The sequence below is a fragment of the Pristis pectinata genome, chromosome 34 (genome assembly GCF_009764475.1).
Source record: "Pristis pectinata isolate sPriPec2 chromosome 34, sPriPec2.1.pri, whole genome shotgun sequence".
NCBI classification, from domain to species: Eukaryota; Metazoa; Chordata; class Chondrichthyes; order Rhinopristiformes; family Pristidae; genus Pristis; species Pristis pectinata.
Genome location: NC_067438.1, coordinates 834,908 through 859,995, shown reverse-complemented (window position 1 = coordinate 859,995; position 25,088 = coordinate 834,908). Strand labels below are relative to the sequence as shown.

Below are 25,088 nucleotides of genomic sequence, written 5' to 3'. Positions count from 1 at the left end.
ATTGGCCACTGTAAATTGCCCCTAGTGTGACTAAGTGACAAAAAGAATCGAAGGAGAGGTGATGGGCATGTGCAGGCCCACAGGGAAATGGGTGGGGGGGTGGGTGGGAGGATGAGACAGGTGGGATTGCTCTGCTGAGAGCCAGCATGGACGATGGGCTGAATGGCCTGCTGTTGTGATGTAAGCTTTTTATAGATCCACCCTCTCTCCCTTTCTCCTCTTTCCCTTGTGGCAGAGAATGGAGCAGATGCTCAGCACCTTCCAGTGTGACCTGAGCAGCATCAGCTGCGAGATCCAGACCCTGCAGGAGCAGTCCATCGCCATGAACATCAAGCTGAAGAACCGGCAGTCCGTGCGCAGCGAGCTCAGCCAGCTGGTCGACGAGCTCGTTGTGCCCAACACCATGATCGCGTGAGTGGGGAACGCTTCCCTTGTTTGTCCGCAGCCCACTGCTCCAGCTGTCTGTCTCTGCACGCCCCCCACCCCCCACCAAACCCCCAGACTCGGCGACGGTGCCGTATTCAAGGGGTACGGCAATGCTGATTAAATCCTGGTCCAGACGGACGTCTGACCCCCACTGTGCCAGCTGCAGAATTTCAATACAGTGAAGTAGACGTGGGATAGAGAGCTGCCCCAGTAACCATGAGCAAAAAACAAGATGTCGGAGGGAAACAGTCGGCGTTTCGGGGCGAGACCCATCTGCAGTTTCTTGTATTCCCTGAAACCACCGGATTAAATCCCATTTGGTACACTGACGTCCAGCCAGGGAGCAGATCTGCCGTCCTCTCCTCGCCTGGTCTCTGTCCGTGAGTCCAGACCCACCAACGTGATTGGCTGTTCACTGCTCTCTGAAATGGCCTTGTGGGACACGTGCTGGGTGGCAACAACTGCTGATACTGCTGCCCCCGTTCCGTAAGGGAACAGTAAGAGCCTTGAGTTCTGCTAACTTGGTGCCTGCACCCATTTTCCGTCACCACTTCTCACAGCCCCACCCTGTTCTGTTTCAGCATCATATTGGACACCCCTGTGACCGAACAGCAGTTTCTGGAGCAGCTCCATGAGCTCAATAATAAGATCAATTATGTTAAGGAGCAGTCCTTCAAGGAGACCTTGGCTTGTTCCGATGTGCAGGACATCCTGGACCGCCTCAAGATTAAGGTACGGACTCCAAGAATTGGGCCAAGCCATGTTCAGGGACTACAAGTTGCCGAGAAACTTGTTCCCAGGGAAACAAACACTTAGAGGGCAGCAGTTTAAGGTGAGAGGGGAAAGAATTAAAAGAGACCTAAGGGGCAACTTCTTCACCCAGAGGGGGCTTGGATATATGGAACGAGCTGCCAGAGGAAGTGGGTGAGGCAGGTACATTAACAACATTTAAAAGACATTTGGACAGGTCCATGGATAGGAAAGCTTTAGAGGGAAATGGGCCAAATGTGTGGGCAAATGGGACTGTCTTAGATGGGCATCTTGGTCAGCATGGACCAGTTGGGCTGAAGGGCCTGTTTCCATGCTGTATGACTCTAAGAACATGACTTTCCCATGGGCCCCTGGTTATGTAATGTAGAAACTCTGACGATCCATTTCCTGTTTTTGTAGTGTTGTGTCCCTTCATAACACCAGCATAGTCAGAGTGGGGAGATTCTCGTGCATTATTAGGAGTCCATTCAGTGCTTAAGTTTGTTCTGCCTTGTGCTAAGATCAAAGATAATCTGTAACCTAGTTCGAGTTATATCCCTTGATATCTGAGATCTAGGATTAACCATTGACCTAATGTTAGTTACCACCAAACTTCTTTGGGTAAAGTGTTCCTGGACTTTGATCTTTGCTTCTGATGTTTATTCTGCCCCCTAATGCTGGATTCCTGCAGGGTTGGACATGGTATAACCCTGCCAGGACAATGTGTCACTGACACCTGCTGGTGTCACGAGTGGGGAAGGGCATTGGGTTCACAAGAAGCCACATTGATTGTCTTCAAGCCGACATAGTTTCACTGGGCATGGCAGAACAGTAATTGGGACACTGCTGTATGGAGAACTACACAACGAGCAGACCTCTCCGTAGAAGGAGAGGAGGAGAATAAAACACAAAAGCTGCAGATGTTGGAAATCTAAAATGAAAACGGAAGATGCTGGAAATACTCAGCAGGTCAGGCCAAAACAGGGTCAATGTTTCAGAGTGAAGATGCTGTCAGAACTGGGAAAGAGGGTAAAGAAGCTCATTAAGCTGCAGGGAGGGTGGGGGGGGAGGAACGTCTCTGGGGTAAAGCCGGGGTGACCATGGGGATAAGCTGTAAACAGGTTATCTGGTCAGTGAGTGAACCGGGGCTGTTAGAGAGGGAGAACATCGAAGAATGTAGGAGTTGGGAAATGTGGAGCAAGAATTGGGAAAAGCTTGGACACACTAACGAATCAGAGGAAGTGGGGATTGGGCGGGGGACTGGATCTCAATGAGGGGCCAGGTGGCCGGTAAAGTATAAGGAACCTGCACCCTCTACCGGAAAGAGTTAATGATTCCAGTTACTTTTGTCCAGGCTGTTTCGAAGATCCGGGAATTTATTCTCCAGAAGATCTACTCGTTCCGCAAGCCAATGACCAACTATCAGGTTCCTCAGAACGCACTGCTGAAGTACAGGTGGGATATGTTCCTCTAACCATATCTCTCCATATGTTCCTCCCGCTTCCCAGACGTGGGACTGAAGGACAGGTCAGACGTCTCCCCGCCTGGTTCCCGGAACTGCGGGGCCAATGTACAAGGCAGACGTCTCCCTGCCTTCAAATCTCAGTGCCCCATGCTTTCTGCTGAGGTTGCTTACAGCCTGTTACCAGGCAGGAGATGGGAAAGTCCACACCGCCGCGTGTGTAAACTCTTCCAATATTTGGGTTCCCACTGACACTGAGCCTGTCTGTTTCCTGGTCGTGGCCTTGTTCCTTTGTCCTGCCCCCTCACCGGCTGTTGTTCCATTGTCCTGCACCCCGCCCCCTCCCCCCCATGCCCTCACTGACTGTTGTTCCGTTGGCCTGCCCCCCCACCTCATGCCCTCACTGGCTGTTCTGGTCACCTTGCCAGGTTTTTCTACCAGTTCCTCCTGGCGAATGAGCGGCATGTGGCGAAGGAGATCCGGGATGAGTACGTCGACACCATGAGCAAAATCTACCTGTCGTACTTCAAGTCCTACAGCAGCCGGCTGATGAAAGTGCAGGTCAGGGCCCTCCCATCCCAGCCCTCCCACAGGGTGGGTTGTGGTGGGGAGTGGGTGGGTTGTGGGGTTGTGAGGATGGGTAGGTTGGGGTGGGTGGGCTGTGGTGGGGGATGGGTGTTGCCACATCCCCATCCAGTTACTGTCTCTTTGCCGTTTGTGTTCTCTGTGAACGCGTTAGCCGACGGGTGCAGAGCCGTTTGGGACTTGTAGGGTCACTAACCTTCTCTCTCCTTCAGTATGAAGAGGTGGCCGACAAGGATGATCTGATGGGAGTGGAGGACACAGCGAAGAAAGATATCCTTTGCCAGTGCGACTGGATGTACTGTTGCAATGTGCTGATGAATGTAAACTTGAACCCTGCTGAACTTAACATACAAAGTAGGCAAAAGACAATGTTTGAAAAATGGATTTCTAGCATCTGCAGTTCTTTATTATCTTCATTCAAAACAACACACACAAGGGCCTGCCATGGAGATGAGGCAGAAACCCTCTCAGAACTGGTCGAGCACAGTTGGCATGGATGAAGATTGGGGAAGTCTAAATGGCTCCACTTGTGGTCGGGAAGGGGACTCGGGGGCAGTAGGTTTCCAAGATTCTCCCACTTCAGTCTCTGCACCCCATGTTAAACACCTTAATGTGTGCTTGAGGGAGCTAAGTTGAACAGCTGAGGAGTAGTTATAAAGTTGAAAGTAGAGCTTATTGTCGTATGGCCAAGTCCATGTGTACAGGTGCAATGAAAAACTTACCTGCAGCAGCAACACAGGCAGAGCATCAGATAAGCAGCATTCACAAGAAAAACATCAATTAAACACAATTTTTACAAGAAAGAACACAATTAGAACAAAATAAAAACAACGTCCATTTTAGTGGCAGAATGCAGTAACTAGTCAAGAACAAGTAACATCTCAGTTGTTCCCGCCATCCCATAATCCCAGCCCTGATGAAGGGTCTCGACCTGAAACGTTGATGCTGCCTGACCCGCTGAGTTCCTCCAGCATTCTGTGTGTTGCTCCAGATTTCCAGCATCTGCAGACTCTCTCATGTCTCCAGAATCCCTTCCAGCTGGTTAAAACCCTTTGGAGAACAGACGCCGACACAGTGCAGGAAATGCAGCAGCTGACTCCCAGTGCGTCACTGATCCTGTGATATGTTCAGTGGTGTTGGATGAGGGGTAATATTGGGTCCAGGACACAAGAACACAAGACAGCAGGAGTAGGCCACCTGGCCCCTCAGGCCACCTCCATTTCAGATACTTGTAATGTTCCAGCCTCCACCAACCCCGGGGACAGAGATTCACTCCCTTCTGAGAAGGAATCTCTGTGCAGCTCCATTTTAAGTGACCAGCCCCTGACCTTGAAACTATGGGCAGGCATGGTAGTGTAGAGGTTAGCATAACGCTATTACAGTGCCAGTGACCCAGGTTCAATTCCAGCCACTGTCTGTAAGGTGTTTGTACGTTCTCCCTGTGTCTGTGTGGGTTTCCTCCGGGTGCTCTGGTTTCCTTCCACATTCCAGAGACGTATGGGTTAGGAAGTTGTGGGCATACTATGTTGGTGCCGGAAGTGTGGCGACATTTGTGGGCTGCCCCCAGAACACTCTTTGCAAAAGATGCATTTCACTGTGTGTTTCGATGTAGAGGTGACTAATAAAGATATTATCTTATGTCCCCTTGTTCAACACTCTTCCACTAATGGAAACACCTCAACGTCTACCCTGTTGTGTTCCCTCAGGATCCCCTCTTCTAAACTCCAAAGAATACACATCCAGCCTGTTCATCCTCTCCTGATAGGGCAATCCTCTCATCCCAGGGACTAGCATGGTGAATCTCTCCTTTGACCTGCCTCCAATACCACTATATCCTTCCTTAGGTAAGGTGACCAGAACTGTGCACAGAGTTCCAAGTGTGGTCACGCCATCACCCTGCACAGCTAGAACCAAACTTACCTATTTCTAAGCTCCAAACTTTTACTATAAAGGAAAATATTCCATTTGCCGCCTTAACTACTTGCAGCATCTGCCTGCTAACTTTCTGTGATTCATGCACTAGAACACCTAGATCCCTCTGTATCACAGTCACAGACTCTCTTACCAAAGTGCATGACCTCCATTTGCCAGGTTTTCTCTCTATCAGCAGGTGTGACATTGTTAAGCAGCCAACCCTTGAGTGTATGTGCGTGAGGACGGGGACCAGACCCAGGCTGGGGAAGGCACTGGTGCATGCACAGCGTTACTACACAGGGGAAGACATGTTCCTTGGTGATTTACAAAGCTACAATTGTTCAGGACTGTGAAAGCACCTGCCCGTGTCCCACTGAGGTTTAGCTGATGAGGTTTTACCAGTCAAAGTTGAGTTTATTGTCATTTGCATGTCCATGTGTGCATAGGTGCAATGATACACTTGCTTGCAATAGTGTCACAGGCACATCGTATAAGCAGCATTCACAAGAAAAATGTAAATTAAACATATACACAATTTTTACAAGAAAGAACACAATTAGAACAGAAAAGTCCATTTTAGTGCAAAGTGATCAAAGTGGTCACAGTGTTGCTAAACTGTAGTGATTAGGGTTATGCAGGTTGGTTCAAGAACTAAATGTACCTCCTGCCCGATGGGAGCTGTGATGTGAGAAGATAGCATAGCCCGGATGGTGGGGATCTTTGATGGATGTTGCCTTCTTGAGACGGCGCCTCACACTTCTGCCAGTGATTCCACAGCCGAACAGACATAAAGACAGCATTTCTGTCCCTTCAGAAAATCCCACAGCATCTCACAGCCATTGAACCTTTTCTGTGTTATAGGCAACACATCAGCCAGTTTGTGGACAGCAAGCTCCCATAAATGCTAATAAGATTATGAACAGAGTTTATTAAAATAATTCAAACTGCCTGTTGTAACAACTTGAGTAAGTCATGGATTAAGGTTCCTTTATTAAGGGGCAATTGGTGAAGTGGCTTCCTCTTTGACTGGAAAATGCTGTCCTTCACAGTGTGACCACATGGACGAGTGCGAGGCTGGTCTAAACTCAGGTCATACAGCATGGAAATAGGCCCTTCAGCCCTCTGTGGGTGAACTAGCCGGTGTCTCTTTAAGCTGCAGTGACTCTAGGGTCCCTGGTTGTCAGGTGAGATCTATCTCTCCAGTGAAGAGGCAGGCTCCACCAATGCCAGAATTGTAAACTCTGTTGTATTACTCTCCTAATCAGGATCGTTGTACTGCCCCTGTTTGATCAGAACAGTGTATGAAACAAGCTTTGAGCTGAGCCCTCTCACTTAAATAACAGTTCGTAGTTCACTGGCCCCGCCAATTATCGTTTAACCTTGACCTACCACTCACGCTTTTTCTCCAAACCATCGCTGAAAAACAGGAACACTATTTTCACCTTGGGGAACCGTGGTAATGTGATCATGTCGTCGGAACTGGAAGGACCCATCATCGTGCCTCACGCAGCACAGAAGAACGACACTCGGGTAAGCATTGCCATCCCTCGGGGATGGGGGCTGACGGGGAGCTCCATCCTCCTCCAGGTTATATTCCCAACTGAACAGAAAATGCTGGTCAGGCAGCATCTGTGGAGAGAGAAACAGGGCTAACATTTCAGGTTAAAGACTTTTCATCAGAACTTGATATATTTATTCTTGTTTCTCCCTCCACAGACACTGCCTGACCTGCTGAGTCTTTTCATTCAAGCCTGCTCTGCCACTCAGTGTGATCGTGGCTGATCGTCCATCCTGGCCCAGCTCTCTCCCCATATTCCTTGATCCCTCTAGCCCCTATAAAAGTGTCCTGTGTGCGTTTCAACCCGAACTGATGAAGAGCCTCGACGCGAAACGTCGACTGTCTCTTTCCCTCCACAGATGCTGTCTGACCCGCTGACTTCCTCCAGCATCTTGTGTGTTGATCCAGATTCCAGCATGCCTGACCCACTGACTTCCTCCAGCATCTTGTGTGTTGCTCCAGATTCCAGCATGCCTGACCCACTGACTTCCTCCAGCATCTTGTGGATTACAGCATCTGCAGTCTCTTATGTCTCCAAAAGTGTACTGTGCCTGACATCAAAAGGAAAGCTTTTAAGAAAATGTGGAGGGTATTGTGGATTGGTAAAGTAATTTACTTGTGACCATTTGGTATATTTATTTACCATGTGATGTCATCTGTTCCACCCCTCAGTATCCCTTCGAGAGTCTGTTTCGCAGCCAACACTACGCCCTCCTCGATAACAGCTGCCGTGAATACCTCTTCCTTTGTGACTTCTTCATGGTGACTGGGAACTCTGCTCAAGATCTCTTCAACGCCATCATGGGCAAAACTCTCACCATGTTCTTGGTAACTTAAAGTTTATGGAACCAAACTCCTGCTGTGGTGAACGGGCGATTTTCCTTGTATTGCTGCTGAATATTTCAGCGCATTGCTGTGTTATCCTGGGAACCTGTCCTTTCATGAGTGGCGTTAATCGTGTGTTGCTGTAGCGTCTGTGTGCTGTACTCAGTTTCTGAACTTTGTTGTGTTGGGGTTAGAGTTCGGAGTACAGGTGACCCTCTACCTCGAGCTCGGTGCTATCAGTCCGAGGACGTACTCCCTTCCCCTGGCTCCCGGGGTTTCCCACTCATTTTCCCCCTTAAAGGTGAGCACCTCTTTCCCTGGTTTTCTTCTCAGTTGGAGACTAGACTGGGATACAACTGTACAAGTCGTTGGTGAGTATTGTGTGCGGTTCTGGCTGTCCAGCTGCAGGAAGGGTGTCATTAACCTGGAAAGGGTGCAGCAAAGATTCACGTGGATGTTACCGGGACAGGAGGGCTTGAGTTGAAGGCGAGGCTGGGACTTTTTCCCCCTTGGAGTGCAGGAGGCTGAGGCGTGACCTTATAGAGGTATATAAAATTATGAGAGGTATAGTCACAGTTTTATGCGGATGGTCACAGTTTTTTCCCCAAGATAGGGGGGTCTAAAACTAGAGGGCATAGATATGTGAGAGGGGAAAGATTTAAAAAGGGCCTGAGGGGCAACTGTTTCACACAGAGGGTGGTGGGTATGTGGAGCCAGCTGCCAGAGGAAGCTGTAGAGACAGGTACAATTACAATGTTTAAACGGTAGGTGGATAGGAAGTGTTTAGAGGGATACAGGACTAGCTTAGATCGACATCTTGGTCAGCATGGATGAGTTGGGCTGAAGGGCCTGTTTCCGTGCTATATGACTCTATGATATCGTTTCTCTGCTACCTCTCCGTGAACCCGGATAACTTCCCAATCCAGTGCACAACAGCTAGAAAGTGGACTGCAGTAACTTGCCCAGGCCACTCCAACAGTACCTCCCAAACACACTCCCACCGCAGTGAAGGACGCGGGTGGCAGGTGCGGGGGGACGCCATCACACACTGGTTCCCCTCTGAGTGTCACACCGTCCCGACTTGGAAATATATCACCAGGTCATAGAAGTTTTACAGCACAGCTGAAGGCCACTCAGCTCATTTTCTCATTGCCAGCTCTCTACCAGAACATTATTGCTGGGTGTAAATCCTGGAGTGCCCTACCCAACTGGGTCAAGAAATTGGCTCACCATCTTCCCTGGGGCAATTAGGAATGGGCAATTAATGGCAGCTCTTCCACGATGCCTGTACCCTGTTAGTGAGTGAAAACTGCTGAGGACATCCGGCGTACGTTTGTGTGTGAATGGGAGAGGGGTGATGTCTATAAGATGTGACTTTGCATGTGAAAAATTGACCAGTGTTTCCCTCACCTTTGAGCTACTCATGCTGTCAATGGAAGCCCATGTGGACTCCTCACGTGTACGGTAGTCCCCACCATGTCCTGAAGCCGTGGGCTGAGTTGTGGCAGCACTATAGTGGTGAACAGTGTCGTGCGCTGCCAACTGATGAACAAGGATCCCATCTCGGGACCACTCTCTGGGCAGAACCTGTTGTGTTCCCTGGTGATCATGGAATCACTCATCCTCGCTGGTCCTACCTCCTCCACAGTTTTCAGAGTTCACAGTGGTTTTGCTGCATCTTATAAGGCATCACGAGCCAGTCCTGGATGTCTGATCTGATCAAAAGACCAGAGGAGCACTGGGAGATTTTGCCTATTGTTCCATGTTGCTGGCTTGGTTAGTGTTCATTAATTTCTTTCTTTCAGAAACACATGGACACCTACGTTGCAGATTGTTTTGACAGTATTGCAGTCTTCCTGTCCATTCACATCATCCTCCGCTTCAAGACCATCATGGCAAAGCGAAACGTCCCTGCTGTCGATAAGTAAGTAAAGGTTTAGGTTTTAGACTAAACTACGTGACACGGAAGCAACTGCAGGTCAGGCAGCATCTGTGGAGAGAGAAACAGACTGTTACCTGTCCTTCAGATCTCCAATCCACTCCCCCTCTGGTCTCCTTCTGCCTTGGTGTCCCACCCCAGTCCAACGTAAGATAAAGGAACTGCACCGACCAGACACGTCACAGCCTTGGGGACCCAATGACCACTCAGCAATTTCAGATATTCAGCGAGTCCAGCCTTTGCATTTCACGTCCGGTAGTCAGAGTTTTCTTGCTCTTCTCTGTAAGAAGTTTCCGCTGCTTACACTTCCTCAGACCAGTCTTTTGTTATTTACAAAGTACTTTATCACCCTCCCTCACTCAGCCCCTCCCTCAACTCAGCCCTTCCCTCACTCAGCCCTTCCCTCACCCCCTCACTCAGCCCTTCCCTCACTCAGCCCTTCCCTCACCCCCCTCACAGCCCTTCCCTCACTCAGCCCTTCCCTCACCCCCCTCACTCAGCCCTTCCCTCACCCACCTCACTCAGCCCTTCCCTCACCCACCTCACTCAGCCCTTCCCTCACCCACCTCACTCAGCCCTTCCCTCACCCCCTCACAGCCCTTCCCTCACTCAGCCCTTCCCTCACCCCCCTCACAAGCCCTTCCCTCACTCAGCCCTTCCCTCACCCCCCTCACAGCCCTTCCCTCACCCCCCTCACTCAGCCCTTTCCTCACCCCCCTCACTCAGCCCTTCCCTCACTCAGCCCTTCCCTCACCCCAACACTCCATCCAATCACAACCTTCCCTTTTGTTCTCTGCTTCCTTCCTTCTTTCCCCTCTCTGCCTGTCCACACTCATTACAGCGAACGTCTCCCAATTCTGATCAAGGTTATTGTTGTGAAACCCAGTTTCTCTCTCCAGAGATGCTACCTGACCTTCTGAGTATTTCCAAAGGTTCCTGTTTTAGTTTGGGCTTCCATTATCCTCGATATTTTGCCATTATTGAGAGAAATTGTGCTGTGCAAGTGTGTGAACATCACTTGTCTGACTTGAAAGATCCTTTGATTCTGTCCCATGCTGTTAAACCTTCACGACCCCCTCACTAACCCTCCAGCTCCCATCTGTGAAACACCTTGTAATAAACCAGTTTTCTCAACTCCATTCTGACCTCCCACACCCTGTCACTGGACATCTCATAGAAGTGTTTAATGGTGCAAACTTCTCCCAGAAGAAGCTATTAATTAATTATTCTTCACTAGACTTTTCCTGACTTTCAGTGGAATGAACTGAGTGCATCTCTCAGTCACCACAGATGATAAACCCAGACCCCATTTGGTGGTGGACCCACTGGGTCCCTCACATGCCTTCAGTCATCAGCTCTATGTGTCCCATAAGTTGTCGTTAGATCCCATTCACCAATGTTGGAGGAGTTTAATGCAATAAAGACAGAAAATGTAGGTTAAGTGCTCCCATTTGGTCCAAGTTATTAATATATTCTTGCTTAGAAGTTTAGCAATGCATTGTGCCAATGTGACAGAATACACTGAGGTGTAATTGAGAAGACATGTACTGGCTTTGGGGGCGGTGCAGAGGAGGTTCACCAGGTTGATTCCAGGATGAAGGGGTTAGCCTATGAGGAGAGATTGAGTCGCCTGGGACTATACTTGCTGGAATTCTGATGAATGAGAGGGGATCTTACAGAAACATACAAAATGATGAAAGGGAGAGATAAGATAGAGGCAGGAAGGTTGTTTCCACTGGTGGGTGAGACTAGAACCAGGGGATGTAGTCTCAAGATTCGGGGGAGTAGTTTTAGGACGGAGATAAGGAGGAACTGCTTTTCCCAGAAAGTAGTGAATCTGTGAAATTCTCAGAGAAACAAAGGACTGCAGATGCTGGAATCTAGATGAAAAACAGGAATTCTCTGCCCAGCGAAGCAGTAGAGTCTACCTCATTAAACAGTTAGATAGATTTTGTATATTAGGGGAATTAAGGGATATGGGGAAAAGGCAGGTAAGTGGATCTGAGTCCATGGCCAGATCAGCCATGATCTTATTGAATGGTGGAGCAGGCTCGACAGGCCAGATGGCCGACTCCTGCTCCTATTTCTATGTAATGCCTCCGAAACAATTCTTGGATTAGTCATTTGAAATACAAAGTTCTATTTTTATTTCCTCAGTATTAACTTTATTCTTTGATACCTTAATTCACCGCTCCCACCACCAACCTCCCCTCCCCCCCCATCGAATGCAATTTTTAACATGAAGTTTTGAGTATTGTCTCCGAGACGAGATAAGTTTCTCCCTGGTGTATTCTAACTTGAACCTCACTGCCGCCTCGGTGCACCTATATTCCCCAGAGTAACTGCCTGTGGTCTCTGACAGGCTGTTTATCAACTGTCTCTGGTTTCACTTGATCAAACTGACTTGAAAACATACCAATATGCTCTCTGTTCTTGCGGGGGTTTCCAACACTTCCATCAGCTGTCACAAGGTGCACCAGCACTCTCTCTCAGCTTCTGATCTCATGACACTATGGGTCATATTCTGTAGGTTTCTTGCAATGTCCCTGTGTTGGCTGTTGACTGAACTTTGTCAGTTCCAGCAGAACCAAAACCCCTTAGTTCTGCACCTTCTGACACAACTAAGATTTTTAGTTTCTCTCAAGTGTTGAAGAATGACAAGTTATTTATCGGATTTATTGGATAAATCCTGCGTTAGGTTCATGCTGCAAAAAACAAAGTGCTGGAGGACCTCAGTGGGTCGGGCAGCATCTGTGGAGGGAAGTGGACAGTCGACGTTACAGGTCAATGACCTGATCTAGAGGAAGGGTCTCGACCCAAAACGTCGACTCCATTTCCGTCCACAGACACTGCCTGACCCGCTGATCCCTCCACAGATGCTTCACTGAGGTCCTTCAGCAGTTTGTTGGTTGTTACAGATTCCAGCATCTTCTGTCTTCTGTGTCTACTCTTAAGTTCATGCTCTTGTTGTCTTGACACATTGTGTGCCAGTAGATTCTGTGATGTCTCAAGGATATTATAGTTTGGGGCAAGCTCCAGAATTTACAAAAGATTCCAAATTTAAAATTTTGCATGGATTATCTCGTTATAAATTAAAACTCATTCTGTGCTTGATATGTATATATGAAAATGCTGGGAATATGTGGCAGGATATCAGTGACTGGAGAACAGGAAGTCAGAAATCTCCAGTGGGTTTGTAAGGTGAATCTTGTCACATTGCATCCTTTCTGCTCTTTGAGCCTGCGATTCCATTAACGTCGCCTCCTCGCTGTGATGACAGCACCCTCACTGTGTGAGGCTGCATTTACAGTTACCCTCCACCCTGTCCCAGGTGTTGTACAACCTGCAAAATTCTAATGAAGTATAGTCAAGTGGAGTTTATTGTCATGTACATAAGTATGGTCAGGTGCAGGTGCAGTGAAAACCTTGCAGCAGCACCGCAGGCACAGAGGATATAAATTATAACGACAGTGAAGAGGGAGAGAGGGGGAGAAAGGACCTCAAAAACAAGACCTTACTGCAAAAAAACAAAGTCCAAGGCGGTGCAAGAGGCGGTCCATAGTTTTCCGTTGCTGAGGTAGGGTTAGGGTTGTGCAGGTCGGTTCAAGAACCTGATGGTTGTGGGGAAGTAGCTGCTTCTGAACCTGGTGGTGGGACCTGCCCGACGGTAGCAGCGAGAAGAGGATATGATCCGGATGGTGGGGATCCTTAATTATAGATGCTGCCACCGTGAGGCAGCACCTCCTATAGATGCTGTCAGTGGTGGGGATGGCTGTGCTCGTGATGGACCGGGCTGTGCTCTCTGCAGCCTCTTGCCTTCCTGTGCGTTGGAATCGATGTACCAGACCCTGATGCAACAGGTCAGGATACCTTCAACTGTTGGAGTCACTGTTGAAAATGTGATTGCCCTGAGGTTAACGTCACCATCACAGAGCTGTGGTGTTTCTGGAACCAGTCTCGAACCGGTCTCGTCTCCCTTAGCCTGAGCCTTCCATACGTTATTGCCCTTCAGTCCTCTGGAATCCCCTCTCCACTTTTGTCTTTGGTCTGAGACACCTTCACGGTGTCTTCCCCCTCAGCTGAGTGTCGAGTGTCATCTGCGAAAATTTTGATATGTTTTTGTCACACTGGAGGTGTTATGTTGGTGAAAGTTCTTGTTGCTGCAGATAAGGAAGTGCCTTCCATCATCTCTGTCTTGTCCTTGATCCCTCAGCTGTGGGAATCTCCAGCCCTCACCCTCTCCACAGAGGCTGGCTGACCAACATTTTCTGTGTTTGTAGAAATGAATGTCATTGCTTTGGGTAAGGTCATGCCTTCTGTCATCTCTTCTGGTCCCCGCTACCTCTCCGTTAACTGGTGGACCCTGGTATTTAAACCTATTTGCCGTCCCTGTTCTCCATTCTGCTCACAACCTTAAACAGGCAAAGCTTAGAAGGATGCAGTCCTAATGCAGGTAAATGGGATTCGTGTAGATGGGTAAGGGTCAGCATGGATGTGATGGGCTGAAGGGCCTGTTTCTGTGCTCCATGACTCTGTCATAGACCTTCTGCTGTTGTGGTAGTTTGGGTACTAACACATAAGAACAAGAAACAAGAGCAGGAGTCGGCCATCTGCCCCGTCGAGCCTGCTCCGCCATTCAATGAGATCATGGCTGGTCTGGCCGTGGACTCAGCTCCACCTACTTGCCTCTTGCCCACAACCCTTAATTCCCCTACTGTGCAAAAATCTACCTAATTGTGTCTTTAATATAGTAGAGGTAGCCTCTACTGCTTCCCTGGGCAGAGAATTCCACAGATTCACTACTCTCTGGGAGGAGCAGTGTCTCCTCATATCCATCCTAAATCTACTGCCCTGAATCTTGAGGCTATGCCCCCTAGTTCTAGTGACACCTACCAGTGGAAACAACCTTCCTGCCTTTATCTTATTTCTCCCTTTTATAATTTTATATAACATCCCCTTTCATTCACCTGAATTCCAGCGAGTATAGTCCCAGGCGACACAATCTCTCCTCATAGGCTAACCCCCTCACCTCCGGAATCAACCTGGTGAACCTCCTCTGCACCGCCTCCAAAGCCAGTGTATCTTTCCTCAAGTAAGGAGACCAGAACTGCATGCAGTACTCCAGGTGCGGCCTCACCGGTACCCTGTACAGTTGCAGTGTAACCTGCCTGCTCTTAACCTCAATCCTCAGCACTTTCACACAGCAGCAGTGCAATGTGGAGCAAGGCGAGTAACAGAGTGTGTCCTTCCAGGTACTGGGATACTCTGCTGGAAATCCTGTGGCCAAGGTTCGAGTACATCCTGGAGCTGAACATTCAGAGCATCCGCAACACGGACCCACAGAGACTGGGCGCCCTCGACACCCGGCCACACTACGTAAGGAACCCTGTCTGAACACAGTCACTGGACACTCAGGCCTGCGGATGGTTGTGTAAGAGTGTTCAACAGGCTGACACATCTCTGGGTCCCAGACACTGACTGAACATTGTCCTTTACAGATCCCGGTCCCAGCTTGCATGGAGATGGCGTTTACTGTGTACAAGTGTAGAACACAGTGGCTGAGTTTTCAAACTGGTCTTCCAGAGGCCTGGAGACGTGCTTCAAATCCCAGCACAAAGTTCATTTTGTGAAATCTATCTCAATCGGTAGGCCATGAAACAGCAGCCTGTAGTGCCCTCCAGTCCACTAACAACCTTCAGCCACCTTCACTGGGTGTGGGGAGTGTGGAGAGGTTCACCACGATGGATCAGAGGGTATGAGCTATGAGCCTGGGTTGTTCTCTCTGGAGCTGCAGAGGCTGAGGGGAGACCTGATGGAGGTTTATAAAATGAGAGGGTAGATAGAGTAGCCAGCCAGAGTCTTTTTCCCAGGGTAGATTGTCAAACACTAGAGGACATGAATTTAAGGTGAGAGGGGGAAAGTTTAAAGGAGATTATGGGACATTTTATTTCCACAGAGAGTGGTGGGTGCCGGGAATGGCTGCCAGGGGTGATGGTGGAAGTAAATACGATCGTGGTGTCAGGTAGACGTGAGTGTGCAGGGAATGGAGGGAGATGGGTCATGTACAAGCAGAAGAGATTTGGTTTAATTTTGCACTGTGCTCGGTACAGATGTTGTGGGCTGAAGGACCTGATCCTATTCTGTGTTCTATCCAACATCGTGTTTGACTCCTAACCCCCTGAAATGGTCTTTGGGAGGGTGGGGGGCGGCGTGGGTGGGGGGTTGGCAGCGTTAATACATGCTGCCAGGGATGGCCACATCCCCAAGTTCAGGAGGTAGATCACCTTCCATCTCACTGACAGCGTACGTCGGTCTGGCCAGCGATACCCACATCTTTCCTTCTCACAGACACGCCAGGTCCAGTCATTTCTCTCTACACACATCAGGCACACCCCGAAGAGAGCTTCACCCTTGATGGGAGCATTGGCTGCAATGCAACCTGCCTGGTCCGTCAGTCTACCCCATGCCAGGCTGTGCTCTGAGGGGCGTTCGGAATGGGTGAAGTGGTCCTGAAGCTGTGCCCATGCCTGACAACAAGAACACAAGGGACTGGGAATCTTTGAACAAAATTCAAATAGACCTTCAGCTTGGGTAAATTTCATCCCCACTGTTGGCAGCCGTGCCTTCGGCTGGCTGGGTCCCAAGCTCTGGAGGTCCCTCCTGAAACCTCTCCACCACTCATCCTTTGGGACATTCCTTTAGTCAGTTGCCAATAACTTCTCCAAACCTGGTTCATCAGCAGATGTTTTAACAGCACTCCTGCATTGTTGATGCTGCACTAGTTGGAGGCAATTGTTATGGGGACTAATCCCCAGACACCCATGGGCCCTCTGGGTATAAGATCCCCAAGCCCCACCGCAGACCTCCACAGGGACTCTCTGGCTGCCCAGCCTATTGTCGGAGGAAGGTGTGGCACATCTGAGCTGTGCTTACCCATGTTCTGGACCTGTCCCAGCCCACAGTACTGCTGTTAATGTCTGCAACCTAAAACACAGTGTCTACCATGCAATGAAATACCAATAAGTGCTGGAAATACTCAGCAGGTCAGGCAGCATCTATGGAGAAAGGAATTCATGTTTCAGGTGATGGCCTTACAGTGGAACTAGTTGAATAGAGCAGCTGACCTGAAACGTTAACGTTCTCTTTCCACAGACGCTGCCTGTCCTGCTGAGTATCTCACTGGTGAGTGTTCCTCTGACTTCCCCTTCCTGAAGCCCACAATCAGTTCCTTGGTCTTGCTGACGTTGAGTGTGAGGTTGTTGTTGTGACACCACTCAACCAACCGACCTATCTCACTCCTGTAAGCCTCCTCATCACCATCTGAGATTCTGTGTGGTCTCGGCCCTTGCTGATTGTATCTCCTGTGGTTCCTCTTGCCGCAGGTCACCCGAAGGTACGCAGAGTTCTCATCAGCGATCGTCAGCATCAACGAAACGTACCCCAATGAGAAGACACACAATCTGCTTGCACAGCTACAGGTCAGTGTTTGACCCGGGTATGCTCCTTCCATGGAGCAGCTCAGGAGAAAGGTTTCCCCATCCACAGGGAACGAGGAGGCGACAATGCCCCTGTCTGGGATTTCACTGGAGGCATGAGGCTGTCTCAGTATTTCCCACCTTGTCATGTGTAGTGATAATAACCCAGTTCTGTGCGTGCGTGTGTGCGCATGTGCGTGTGTTTGTGTGTGCACACGTGCACGCCTGGGCACCCTGGTTCCATGCACTACTTCCTGGGCCTCTATCCTTTTTATAGTACTCGAGTGACACTGAGTGGCCCTCCTAACAGCAACCTCATCAAGCTTCCAAACATTTTCAACGTAACATTTTCCATTCTTTCCCTGTAGGAATTACCCTCAGTGTGTGGTCTGTGTTATTGATGGCTCTTTCGACCTCTAACCCATACACTTGACCCACATTCATCCTTGTGACTGAGTGGGTGGTTCTTCCGTAGCGGCCTGACCGATTGGTTTGGCCCGGGGATCTGGGGCTCCATTGAGTGGCTGGGCTCGGCCTGGGTATGCCTGCACAGACTGTGGTGCCAGGGATTCTACGGCAAGGGGCTGAATGCTGGCCAGCTCGCCGTACTCCCGGCCGTGTCTGGTTCGCGCCGTGTCCTGCTCGCCCCCGCGACTGCCCTTCTATGTGCTCTCTGGGCGAGGGAAGTGTGGTAATGGCGTATGTTTGTCCTTGGCTGTGCAGGTGGAGGTGGAGAACTTTGTGCTGCGGATGGCAGCGGAGTTCGCTTCCCGGCGGGAGCAGCTGATATTCCTCATTAACAACTATGACATGATGCTGGGTGTTCTAATGGTGAGTCCCCCACCTCTCCCTCTCCACACGTGGTCTCTGCTTCACTGCTGTGGGTGTGCCGGCGATTCTCAGCAGGTGTTCGGGACCTTCACCAGACCGGGGACGTTTTACTAGTTCAGCTGGGCCGGTGACCAGAACGTCATTGGTTCAAACCCTACTGTGGCAGCCAGGGAAGTTAAAGTCAAGTAGGTTAATTTGGCATTGTGTTCAGCACAGACATCGTGGGCCAAAGGGCCTGTTCCTGCTCTGTCTCTGGGTTACATAGGGTTCTGTTCCTCAGAACTGTCAGCAAACCTATTTCCCCGTGAGTCAGCAGGGTCCGTTTTTGACGGTAACCCATGTCGTATCGCTCTATGTATGCCTGCTGTCATTCTATCCTTTCACTGAATAGTCACCCTAACACAACGCGTAATTAAACAAATGCCATATATGCTATTTCCGGTCATTAATGAATACCATGGCATTATTATTCCTAGCTGGTAAAATATATGGGAGAATTTGCATGAAGCTGGATTTCCGTACGGACGTCAGTAACCCGGGGAGCCCCTGTAATTACACAACCGGAGTGTGGTGGTTCACCGTGGTCCAGGTGTCAGGCAGACACCCGTCCGGGTTACGTGTCCTTCAGGGGAAAGTGGTACAGCATGAAACAGGCCCTTCAGCCCACCAGGCCTGTGCTGTCCATCAAATACCCATTTACACTAGTCCTACACTCATCCACACATTCTCATCAACTCTCCCCGGATTCCACCACTCGGCTACACGTGAGGGCAACTTACAGCCTACCAACCCGTGCATTGGGGTGTGAGAGGAAACCAGAGCACCCCAGGGGAAACCCGCCGGTCACGGGGAGAACATGCAAACTCCACATACATAGCAGCGGAGGCCGGGACTGAACCCGTGTCTCTGGGAGGCAGCGGCTCTGCCTGCTGCAACACTGTGCCTCCATAAAAGTTCCAGCACAGCCTCCCTGCTGCTCTATGCCTCAGCTCACAAGGAATGCCGGGCCCCATGAAGGCAGGGTGACAGAGGTGGCAGCATGGGGGTAGTTGGGGGTGGGAGATGGTGGGAGCAGGTGCTGGGGGTTGGAGCGGGTGTTGGGGGGTGGGAGTCAGTGGGATCGGGTGTTGTGGGGTGGGAGACGGGAGCGGGTGTTGGGGGTGGGAGGTGGTGGGAGCGGGTGTTGGGGGGTGGTGGGAGCGGGTGTTATGGGGTGGGAGACAGTGGGAGCGGGTGTTGGGAGTGGGAGCGGGTGTTGGGGGTGGGAGCGGGTGTTGGGGTGGGAGGTGGTGGGAGCGGGTGTTGGGGGGTGGTAGGAGCGGGTGTTGTGGGGTGGGAGACAGTGGGAGCGGGTGTTGGGGGTGGGAGCGGGTGTTGGGGGTTGGGGGGTGTTGGGGGGTGGTGGGAGCGGGTGTTGGGGGTGGGAGGGAGTGGGAGCGGGTGTTGGGGGGTAGGAGATGGTGGGGGGGTGGGAGGGGGTGGGAGCGGGTGTTGGAGGTGGGAGCAGGTGTTGTGGTGTCAGTGTGTGCAGTCTGCCCCCGTCCAGTGCAGATCCCCCTCTGCCAGAGGTTGTTCCTGTGTGTCTGTGGGCCAGCTGCTGTGATGCCGGCTCCTTATCCCGGAATTCCTGTCTCTTCAGGAGCGGGCAACTGACGACAGCAAGGAGGTGGAGAGTTTCCAACAGCTGCTCGGTGCCCGGACTCAGGTCAGTGACCTCTCCTCGTCTGGCGTCCGACCGGGACAGGGCGGTGCCTGAGGTTAGCTTGGACCCTGGGTGCTGGGGTCACAGCCACTGCTCCCATCACTGCAGGGAACTGGTGCACCTGCTTCCCCAGAGTGGTCCGGCATCCCTGTTTATTCCCCCTGCTCCCCCCGCGCTCCGGTGTCCCTGCTCCTCCCGGCATCCCCGGCCCCCCGGCGTCCCACTTCGTGCGTTCCCAACCTGGGAATTGAGGGACTGGTTCCTGATACTTGCTCCAACTGTGCACCAGCATTCCCAGCCCCCCCGCTCCAACATTGCCAGCCCCCCCGCTCCAACATTCCCAGTGTGCACCAGCATTCCCAGCCCCCCCGCTCCAGCATTGCCAGCCCCCCCGCTCCAACATTCCCAGTGTGCACCAGCATTCCCAGCCCCCCCGCTCCAGCATTCCCAGCCCCCCCGCTCCAACATTCCCAGCCCCCCCGCTCCAACATTCCCAGTGTGCACCAGCATTCCCTGCCCCCCCGCTCCATTCCCAGTGTGCACCAGCATTCCCAGCCCCCCCGCTCCAGCATTCCCAGCCCCCCCGCTCCAACATTCCCAGTGTGCACCAGCATTCCCAGCCCCCCCGCTCCAACATTCCCAGTGTGCACCAGCATTCTCAGCCCCCCCGCTCCAACATTCTGTTGCTCGGCAGGAGTTCATTGAGGAGATGCTGTCGCCGCCGTTCGGAGGGATGATCGCGTTCGTGAAGGAGGCAGAGATCCTGATGGAGAAGGGGCAGACGGACAAGCTGAAGTGTGAGGAGGGTAAGGTCACCCGGAGCCGGATCCAGGGGGAGTAGTCTCCCCCCCCACCCCCGGCGTCTCCCAGCGTCACTCCCCCCACCCCCGGCGTCGCATCTCTCTCCCCCCCACCCCTGGCATTGTGTCTCTCCCCCAGCCCCTATCACCCCCCGTCTGTGAGGCAGATTTGTGGACCTGTGGAGGGGGGGGGGTGGTGTCTGATGTAACCCAGGGCCCTGGGAGGTACCCATCCCTTCCGTGTGGGTGGGGTTTGGTCCCGAGGTCTCACTCCAGAGGACCCACTGCCTCATACAGTGACAGACCCCCTCACCCCCCCCCACTGCCCCTCAGTGACGCAGGACACCCCCTCCCAGCCCCTCCAGTAACCCAGCCGTGACCCATTGCTGACCTAGCTGTGGCCCCTGACCCAGCCGTGACCCGTCACTGACCCAGCGGTTACCCGTTACTGACCTAGCTGTGACCCCTGACCCAGCCTTGACCCGTCACTGACCCAGCTGTGACCCCTGACCCGGCTGTGACCCGTCGCTGACCCAGCTGTGACCGGTCAGTGACCCGGCCGTTCCCGGTTTGACCCAGGGCGAGTGGTGCAGCTGGTCCGTGGATTTGCGGCCACTTGGAAGCAGTCGGTGGAAAACCTGAGTCAGGATGTGATGAGGTCCTTCACCAACTTCAAAAACGGCACCGGCATCATCCAGGTGGGTGTGGGGTCCGGCCCCCGGGGTGGGGATGTGGGGTCAGCCCCTAGTGTGGGGTCCGGCCCCCAGTGTAGGTGGAGGTGTGGGGTTGCGGTTTTTCCGTGGGGAGAGGTGGGCGTAGGATCTGTCCATGTGGTTCGCCCCTGTTGTGGGGGTGTGGGGTCTGGCCCCCTGGTGTGGGGGTGTGGGGTCAGACGCCATTGTGGGGGCGTGGGTCTGCCCCTGGTGGGGGCGGAGTGGTTGGGTGTGGTCATTTCCTGGTGGGGGTGTGCGGGTGGGGTCTGTCCATGGTGTGGGGGGAGGTGTGGGGCTGGGGTCTGTCCGTGGGGACTGTCTGTGATGTAGGGAAGGGATTGTCTGTGGGGTCCCCTCAGAGTTGGGGGGAGGGGGTGTCCATGTGGTCCCACCCCAGTGTGGGGGGGAGGGGGTGTCCGTGTGCCCCCCCCCCCCCCCCCCAGTGTGGGGAGAGGTGTGGTCCTGTGTGGAGCAGAGAATGTTCCCTCCTGAGCTACTGTGGGGTAGGGGTGTGTCCAGTGGGGTAGGGGTTCTGTGCGGTTGGGGGGGGGGGTGTCAGGTGAGGTTTCTGTGGGGTGTGGGTGTGTCCGGTGGGGTGAGGTTTCTGTGGGGTGTAGGTGTGTCCAGTGGGGTGAGGTTTCTGTGGGGTGTGGGTGTGTCCAGTGGGGTGAGGTTTCTGTGGGGTGTGGGTGTGTCCAGTGGGGTGGGGTTTTTGTGGGGTGTGGGTGTGTCTGGTGGGGTGGGGGGGTGTGTCCGGTGGGTGTGTGTAACGCGGAGCACCCACGGGCGGGGGCGGGGTCGGGGTGTCCATGGCGGAGCAGCCACGGGTGCCGAGCCGGCAGTAACTGCTGTCTCCTGCCCCCACAGGGAGCCCTGACACAGCTGATCCAGTACTACCACCGCTTCCACAAGGTGCTGGCACAGCCCCCGTTCAGGAACCTGGCTGTCCGCTCCGACCTCATCAACATCCACCACCTCATGGTCGAGGTGAAGAAGCACAAACCCAACTTCTGAGCCCGCACACCTCCTCTCCTCCTCTGTCACATTCCCTGTCCCCTCCCCTCCCCTCCCCGTGCCCTTTCACCCTCCCCCCCCCCCCCCCCGGCAAACGGTGCAGGTGCCTGTACTCCTTCCCCTCTCCCACCCCCCCTCCTCTCATGACCCCACCTGCCCTGTCCCACACCTTCCCTCTTGTGGCTCCGTCCCGTGATCCCCCCTGTCTTCACCCTGTCTCTCCCTCCCTCCCTCGACCCATTCTCTCCCCCTCAGCCTCACTCTCCTATTGCCACCCCTCTGATTTCTGCACTGCCCCCCTCTCATTCCCTCCGACCCCCTCCCCTGTGTGCACTGCACTTTAGGGACAGAGAGGTCTGGTGACAGGACTGAGTAGAGCAGCTGCAAGGAACAGTTGGCCCAAAGAGCCGACTGCAGCAACATTTCAATTCTGTCAGTCTGCCTGTCACGGGACCGGGATAATTTGTACGTGTGTAAGTAATCTGTCGGTTGGGAGAATTCAGGATGTGGGTGCAGAATGTGGGGCTGGTAACGTGCTAAACCTGGGTCCCAGCGGTGACTGAATGTTCAGCTGTGCCCCCAAACTCTCCGCATTAACCCAGAGTCCAGTGCACTAGGACCGGACTCGGCACAAGCCTCACGGTGTTTGATGGGAGCCACAACGGGCAGGGAATCAGCCTGAATTCTCCCAGTGAATGTGCACGAATTAAAACAATGGAACCAAGCCTCGTTGTCCCCACTTGTAGCTCATTGGGAGATAGGAATGGGGAAGGTGCTATACAAGGGAAGGTCAGATAGCATCCAACATCTGGGACCAGTGGTTACCCACTCGACAGTCAGAGTGTCTGAGGAGATCGGGGAGACTGCTGGTTATTTACAGCTTACAAATTAGTGGCAGGAGCAAGCTCCTTGAACCTGCTAATCAATCAGTTGGATTGTGACTGGTTTGCTGTAACCACACTCCCATTTAGCCCCGGCTTTTCAAGAATTCTCCTTCCTCAAAAATATTCAAGGATTTTGCTTCCACTGTCCTTCAGGAAGAGAGTTCCAAACGCGATCAACTCTCCGAGGAAATATCTCACTCCCACTCACCTCATACTCGCTCCTTTCCCACTCTTCACCCTGCCTTCACTGCCCCTCTCCCATCACTTCCCTCCACCTCCCCCTCCATTCCCCCCCTCCGCCACCATTCACTGAGCCTGCAACATCTGTTCCGTGGTTGGAATGAGTCATGAACTGAAGCTGGATTAATTCACCCATGGATTCACGTGCTTCTGTCCAAGGGTCTGCGTCTCAGAGATCAGAGACAGCACCGGTCTCCCGATCCATGAACCTACCCTGGCGTACACCGTCCAGACCTGTCGGGGTCGGAGAGAGACGTGGCTGATGGTCCATCCCGTCCCTTCGTCTGATGGGGGTTGGAGTTGGAGCTTGGGTGGACATCGGAGTGGTAACCCACCCCCAGTGACCCAACCCCACCCCTTCACCACCCACCAGTTACATTGCAGCATGCGTGAGGTGTCCCTGCTGATTCCCCAGGCCCAAGTAGTTTACAGAGCAAAGCAAAGTCACCTGGTACAAAATAGATTACTTATCAATCAAAATCATCTTACACTAGCAAACCCATCCTGAGGCATCAACACCAGCTGTCCCTGAGCTGCACTGCGAGATATCGGGGCAGTTCCCTGGTTGGGACGGGAGGTTTAGGACAAGGAGAGAGGTGGAGAGGTTTGGGAAGGGAGTTCCAGCCATCAGTGGTGGAGGCAAAGGGTGTGTCGATGCATGGTCTCGACCACACACATTGGTACAGAGGGAAGGATTGTCAGGACCCAGCAGTAGGAAGGGGGCGGGATAGAGGCTGCAGCCAGGTGGGGAGGGGAGAGGTGAAGAAAAGCAGGTGGACAGGCGAGTGTGTGGGACAACTCGGTGGGGGGGGGGGGGGGGGGGGCGCGTTGTGGGAGGACTCCAGGGGTGTGCGGGTTACCTGAAACTGGAAACCGCAGTGCTGATAACATAGGGTTGTAAGGTTCCCCAGTGGGGAACGATTTGAAGCACAGAGCTTCTGATGCCCACTGCCATCTGCTCAGGCTGCTCCAACAGCCTCTTCCCCGTCCCACGGAGGAGAGCGAGTGCAGCAGAGGAACACCACCACACACAGGTTCCCTCCAACTCGCGCTCTGTCCTGAGCTGGAAATATATCACCGTTCCTTCCTCGTCGCTGGGTCTCAGCCTGGGACACCCTCCCCACCGCACCGTGCACCACCTCACCAAGGCTGCAGCGGTTTAAGGAAACGGCTCGCCCCCACCTTCTCAGGGAACACTTGGTGATGGGCAGTAGGTGCTGGTGACACTCACCGTCTGGGATGGGCACTGGGTGCTGGTGACACCCACTGGTGACGGGCACTAGATGCTGGTGACACCCACTGTCTGGGATGGGCACTGGGTGCTGGTGACACCCACTGGTGACGGGCACTAGATGCTGGTGACACCCATTGTCTGGGATGGGCACTGGGTGCTGGTGACACCCACTGGTGACGGGCACTGGGTGCTGGTGACACCCACTGTCTGGGATGGGCACTGGGTGCTGGTGACACCCACTGGTGATGGGCACTAGATGCTGGTGACACCCACCGTCTGGGATGGGCACTGGGTGCTGGTGACACCCACTGGTGACGGGCACTAGATGCTGGTGACACCCACCGTCTGGGATGGGCACTGGGTGCTGGTGACACCCACTGGTGATGGGCACTAGATGCTGGTGACACCCACTGTCTGGGATGGGCACTGGGTGCTGGTGACACCCACTGGTGACGGGCACTAGATGCTGGTGACACCCACTGTCTGGGATGGGCACTGGGTGCTGGTGACACCCACTGGTGACGGGCACTAGATGCTGGTGACACCCACTGTCTGGGATGGGCACTGGGTGCTGGTGACACCCACTGGTGATGGGCACTAGATGCTGGTGACACCCACTGTCTGGGATGGGCACTGGGTGCTGGTGACACCCACTGGTGACGGGCACTAGATGCTGGTGACACCCACTGTCTGGGATGGGCACTGGGTGCTGGTGACACCCACTGGTGACGGGCAC

At 52.8% G+C, this 25,088-nt stretch overlaps 1 protein-coding gene across 1 annotated transcript in view; it reads left to right on the top strand.

Moving 5' to 3' along the window:
• The window catches only part of vps52 (VPS52 subunit of GARP complex), a 30,492-nt gene extending 7,773 nt beyond the window's left edge, over positions 1-22,719 (top strand). The window contains exons 6-20 of the mRNA XM_052043665.1: positions 236-411; positions 1,008-1,158; positions 2,531-2,631; positions 3,067-3,199; positions 3,436-3,493; positions 6,534-6,667; positions 7,368-7,523; positions 9,326-9,444; positions 14,712-14,835; positions 16,842-16,937; positions 17,658-17,765; positions 19,405-19,470; positions 20,162-20,273; positions 20,847-20,965; positions 21,848-22,719. Of these exons, the coding sequence (XP_051899625.1) occupies positions 236-411; positions 1,008-1,158; positions 2,531-2,631; positions 3,067-3,199; positions 3,436-3,493; positions 6,534-6,667; positions 7,368-7,523; positions 9,326-9,444; positions 14,712-14,835; positions 16,842-16,937; positions 17,658-17,765; positions 19,405-19,470; positions 20,162-20,273; positions 20,847-20,965; positions 21,848-21,994 (1,800 nt within the window). The 3' untranslated portion in view covers positions 21,995-22,719. The remainder of the gene's footprint in view (positions 1-235; positions 412-1,007; positions 1,159-2,530; positions 2,632-3,066; positions 3,200-3,435; positions 3,494-6,533; positions 6,668-7,367; positions 7,524-9,325; positions 9,445-14,711; positions 14,836-16,841; positions 16,938-17,657; positions 17,766-19,404; positions 19,471-20,161; positions 20,274-20,846; positions 20,966-21,847) is intronic.
• The last annotated feature ends 2,369 nt before the right edge of the window (positions 22,720-25,088 follow it).